The following is a 4,203-nucleotide window of genomic DNA, read 5'->3' as shown; positions in this document are numbered from 1 at the left end:
CGAGCGGCCGCCGCCTCCTCTCCGAGTCGCGGCCCCGGTGCCGCTGGCGACCGCGCTGGACTTTTCATCGCTGCGAGGAAGCTACGGACGCGAGGGCCGCAGACGCCCGGCTGCGACAAGCAGTAGCCAAGATGAAAAGCAAAGTTTGGCTCTACTGACCACGACGGAGATCTGTATTTATTGTTTCCTTTCCACGATTCAAGCAATCTTTATAGACCATGTGACCAATACCTGCACCTGTTTTTAAAATTCTCTCTGTGCAAGGTGATACAGTAACAACCCCCCCCTTAAATAAGCTATAAATGCTTTAAAGAWAATTCTATATAATAATCTTTCATCTCCTGCCCTATTGGGTCAGTCTTAGAACAAAAATCTGCTGGGTTTTTTTTTTTGGTCTGCTGATCTCTTTTGGTTGGTTTCTCCCAAGCCTTGCAATTCGCTAACATGCAAATGCTGCTGAACTCAAATAGATAAGCAGGTCTGTTTCCAGCAATGAAGGAAGACCATGTGCAATGCACAGATCATTTGCTCCAGAGGTGTATCCTCAGTGGAAACCCTGGTGCTGCCCATGCTCGATAGCGTATYCTCCCAGCAGCCTAATGCTCTATCTCATTTTAAGACTTCCTCTGTTTTGTGGCAAAGCAATGTCGTGATTATTCTTGCAAATACTGAAATTGTCTAGCTTCATACAGTTATATCAAATAAACGCTAAAATGCCCAGTTAAGCGCTTGTTAGACTTCTCAACTGCACCATCTGYGTTAATTTGGTGTCTGCGTTAGACATTGTATGGTGAGTGGAATGCACTAGTTAGATTAGTTTGAATGCAAAATTCAATCAACCATCCAGCCCGGAAGGCATAATCAATTTGCAGTAATGTCAGTATTATGCACCTGCACATATATTGTCAGATCTAGCTTACAAATTAGAACATACATTTTTGACCTTTTTAATAGAGAGTGATGTTTTAGAGTTCAAGTAYACCCAAAAAGGTTCTGTTTAAACAAATTACCAGTTCACTGTAGTTTGAAACTTTGCAGATGGTAGCAAAATAACTGACACATCTTACATTAAGGCATCAAATCTATATATGCACATTCAATTTACGGAAGCTGTTAGCAGGGGTGAATTCAAGGAGATTGAGTGGGTACTAGTAAGTATGTGTAAATGTTTGTGGGTTTGAGGTCCACAACTTTCTTTGCTATGATAAATAGTTAAAAAATATTTTCTCCTCATTTCAAAGATATGACAAAACTTTGATCATGTACTTGGACTGACRTGGTTAAACAGAGGTGATGCTTCAGCAAATCTGTATTTTCTCCCTGACAGACTAGAGGGCTCTGAACAGTCTCCTAAACCACCTTAACATCTTCTAAATAATTACTACTTTCTGTAACTAAATTTCAGATTGATGCAGAATCTTTGTGAATTTCTTAGAGACACTCTTCTGTATTTCGATCTATATAACATACCTGGCTGCTGCTTCTTTCTTCCCATCTTCTAGTGTTCTCCAATGAATATGATCTCCGAAACCTGCCAGAGAAAAGAGTTTATAAATGTTGCATAATAAAACATGTCAAGTTACAGATGAAAATAGTCTAACCTCTAAGGACATTTTAAACTCATTTTATATTCTTTTAAAACCGAACTGTAATCCCAGTCCTAGAAAAACTGGAAAAAAATGACTGGAAAGTCGTGGAGAGACAAATACTTACAACCTACAGAGTCTTATGAGGAATCCCACTGAAATTAATTAAGAAAAGCAAACCACACACGTATGAATATTTACACAGATGCAAATGACAAAAAAAAATCTCTGAAACAGAGATTAAAATAAAGTGCCTTCTGATTATTCCCCATTTCTTCTCAATCTATGAACATTTATTTACTGATTAGGGACAAATTAAAAATGTTCCCGTTTGGCTTCCTAAATCCTACTGAACGTGAACTAATGCAAAACTTAAAATACCGAGGCTGATAAATGAGTATTAATTACCCTGGAAATACTGCATTAAACATCACAGCCATTGATAATTATCACAAAAGAGTAAAATGGAGCTCCATTACAGCTTTCTGAATATTACAGTGACTGAAAAACATAGGCGACATTTTATTATGGATAGCAAGTCCTGTTATGTTAGCTGCGGTAGGACTGAAGGAATGCRCGTTTAGCACCTGCAAAGCAGAGACTGCCACTTTTTTTGGCCCTATAACCAACACACCAGTATCGTCACACGGCCAAGAGCCAAGCAGAGAACTGGGAGGAGACTCTGAGCACTGCACGTGGGGCCAGGAGCGGCCAGGGGACGGCAGAGGACTTGTGTCCTCATACCAACTACCACGAGCATACGTGAGGCAGCACAGCAAATATTTGGTTTTACCAGTGGGTATGTCTTGCTCCGKTCTGCTCACACCTATCGGCTCTAGAGTCAGCTCCAGAGACAAACCTACGTTCAAACCACCTGAACGCAGCGAGGCTAATAAAGGTCGGGTTATCAGCCAAAGCCGTGTTTACCGAGAATATTGACACATCCACGACTTCACTCAAAGGCCGAAATGTTAACACAGGGGAAAAACTCCRGCCTAGCCAGCAAACAGCTCGCCACCCTTAATATTTGGATGTTTGGGCCTCAGACCGTTGATCGAGCTGTACCACCACCGCCACCACCGGAGCTGGACCCCGCCGGCGCGGCTGACACCGCTCCGGGCAGCACTTCGGCTGAAGCCCGGGAACCTTGCGGCCATCCCAGCTCCGGCAGGAAGTCAGGGGATGTGGCCATTAAATAAGGAGACCTCAACGCGGGGTTGGAAAGGAAAGTCAAGGGGGGAGCGCGGCTCGGCGGCGGCACAAGTGCGGCCGGCGGCGGCGGGCTGGGCGGAGGGGCCGGGGCTGCGGGGGAGGGCTGCCTCCCCCCTACGCCTTCCTGGCACAAAACCCGGGCGAGAAAAAAAAATAAAAATTACAAAAATCTCCCTCAGCAGCAAAGCTGCCCTGAGAAGCCCCTGGTATTCAAGCCGAAAGGCAACGGTCTGTCCCTAAACCGGAATAAACCGGCCCCGGCTCCCCTCAGCCGCCGCCCCCCGGCCGCGCTCCCCTCGCCGCCCCGGCCCCGGCCGCCCCCCGGTTCGCGGCTGCCCCCCGCCCGAGGACGAGCCCGGTCTGACCCTTTCCGAGCCCGTCTGCCGCCGCCGCCGCGGCGATCGCCAGCGCCAGGCACAGGCAGGACACGGAGGCCGCCGCCGCCGCCCGGGCCGCCATGGCGCCACGCGGACCCGCGGCGCTCACGCAGAGTCGCTCCAACCGGGACCGCACCGGCCCCACTGAGTTCTTTTTTTTTTTTTTTTCCTCTCAAGAAGAAGACATCATACGTGATGATGTGACGACAGGACAGAAGACGGTTCCTCTTTCCTTTTATTTATTTATTTATTTATTAAAGGGCAGGAAGTGATGTGCCGCGGATGTGGGCGGTGCAGCGCGGCGGAGGGCAGCGGCGGTCCCGCGGGAGGGCTTTTGCGCTCCCGGTTGCGCCGGTTTCCTCCCGCTCCGGGCGGGGAGCCGCGGCYGCTGCGGAGCGGCCGGTTCCTCGGCCAAGCCGGCCCCCCAAAGCGCTGGTGTCCCGTCTCCCCCCTCCCAATTGAAACTTGTCTCGGCGGGAGCAGGCAGCGCTAGGTTTCGACTTAATTTTGTTTTGTTTTCCCTGTCAAAAACTATTTCCGGGACTCAGAGTTGCCCCAGGTGCTTGAGAAGGTAAAACCGGCCGCAAACATTTATTAAATGAGCAGGGATCTACGAAGGGGGAGAGGTTGCGAGGAGGGGCTTTGCAAAGCTTGGTGTCCCCCCCCCCGCCCCGCTCTGTGTTAGAGAAGGAGACTACAGCGAGCCGGCGCTGCGCTGCACCGCACAGGTGGAGCAGGCCAGGACCCTGCTGACCCACGCGCTCGCTTCAGGCTTGGCCGCCATGTCCGCGCCGGGGAGGACTTCCACTCCCAGCAGGCGCCGCGCGCTCGCCTTCGCGCGCCCGCGCCTCGGCGCCGCAGCCAATGGGCGGGCGGGCTGGCGCCGTCACGTGGAGCCAGGCTTCCTTTCTCTGTGCGCCTCGCTTTCCTTCCTCGGCCGCCATCTTGTTCCCACCGCGTGTTGGGCCGCGGAGGAGCCGCCGCCGCCGGACGCAGGTGAGAACTTCCCCGCCCCGCTCCGCCGCTCC

The 4,203-nt window shown here is 50.6% G+C and overlaps 2 protein-coding genes across 2 annotated transcripts in view; one reads left to right on the top strand and one right to left on the bottom strand.

Moving 5' to 3' along the window:
* The window catches only part of TXNDC12 (thioredoxin domain containing 12), a 10,489-nt gene extending 7,150 nt beyond the window's left edge, over positions 1-3,339 (bottom strand). Inside the window, exons 1-2 of the mRNA XM_085308037.1 lie at positions 3,164-3,339; positions 1,471-1,531 (exon numbers count right to left, since the gene is read on the bottom strand). Of these exons, the coding sequence (XP_085164163.1) occupies positions 1,471-1,531; positions 3,164-3,257 (155 nt within the window). The 5' untranslated portion in view covers positions 3,258-3,339. The remainder of the gene's footprint in view (positions 1-1,470; positions 1,532-3,163) is intronic.
* A 723-nt stretch (positions 3,340-4,062) lies between these two features.
* BTF3L4 (basic transcription factor 3 like 4) overlaps positions 4,063-4,203 on the top strand; it is a 10,231-nt gene continuing 10,090 nt past the window's right edge. The window contains exon 1 of the mRNA XM_085308036.1: positions 4,063-4,171. The gene's annotated coding sequence lies outside the window, so the exon portion shown is untranslated. The remainder of the gene's footprint in view (positions 4,172-4,203) is intronic.

This window comes from Rhea americana, unplaced genomic scaffold (assembly GCF_003343005.1).
Source record: "Rhea americana isolate MKP2758 unplaced genomic scaffold, rheAme1 scaffold_27, whole genome shotgun sequence".
NCBI classification, from domain to species: Eukaryota; Metazoa; Chordata; class Aves; order Rheiformes; family Rheidae; genus Rhea; species Rhea americana.
Note: the sequence above shows the minus strand (reverse complement) of the source record. Positions and strands in the feature narration are given on the sequence as shown.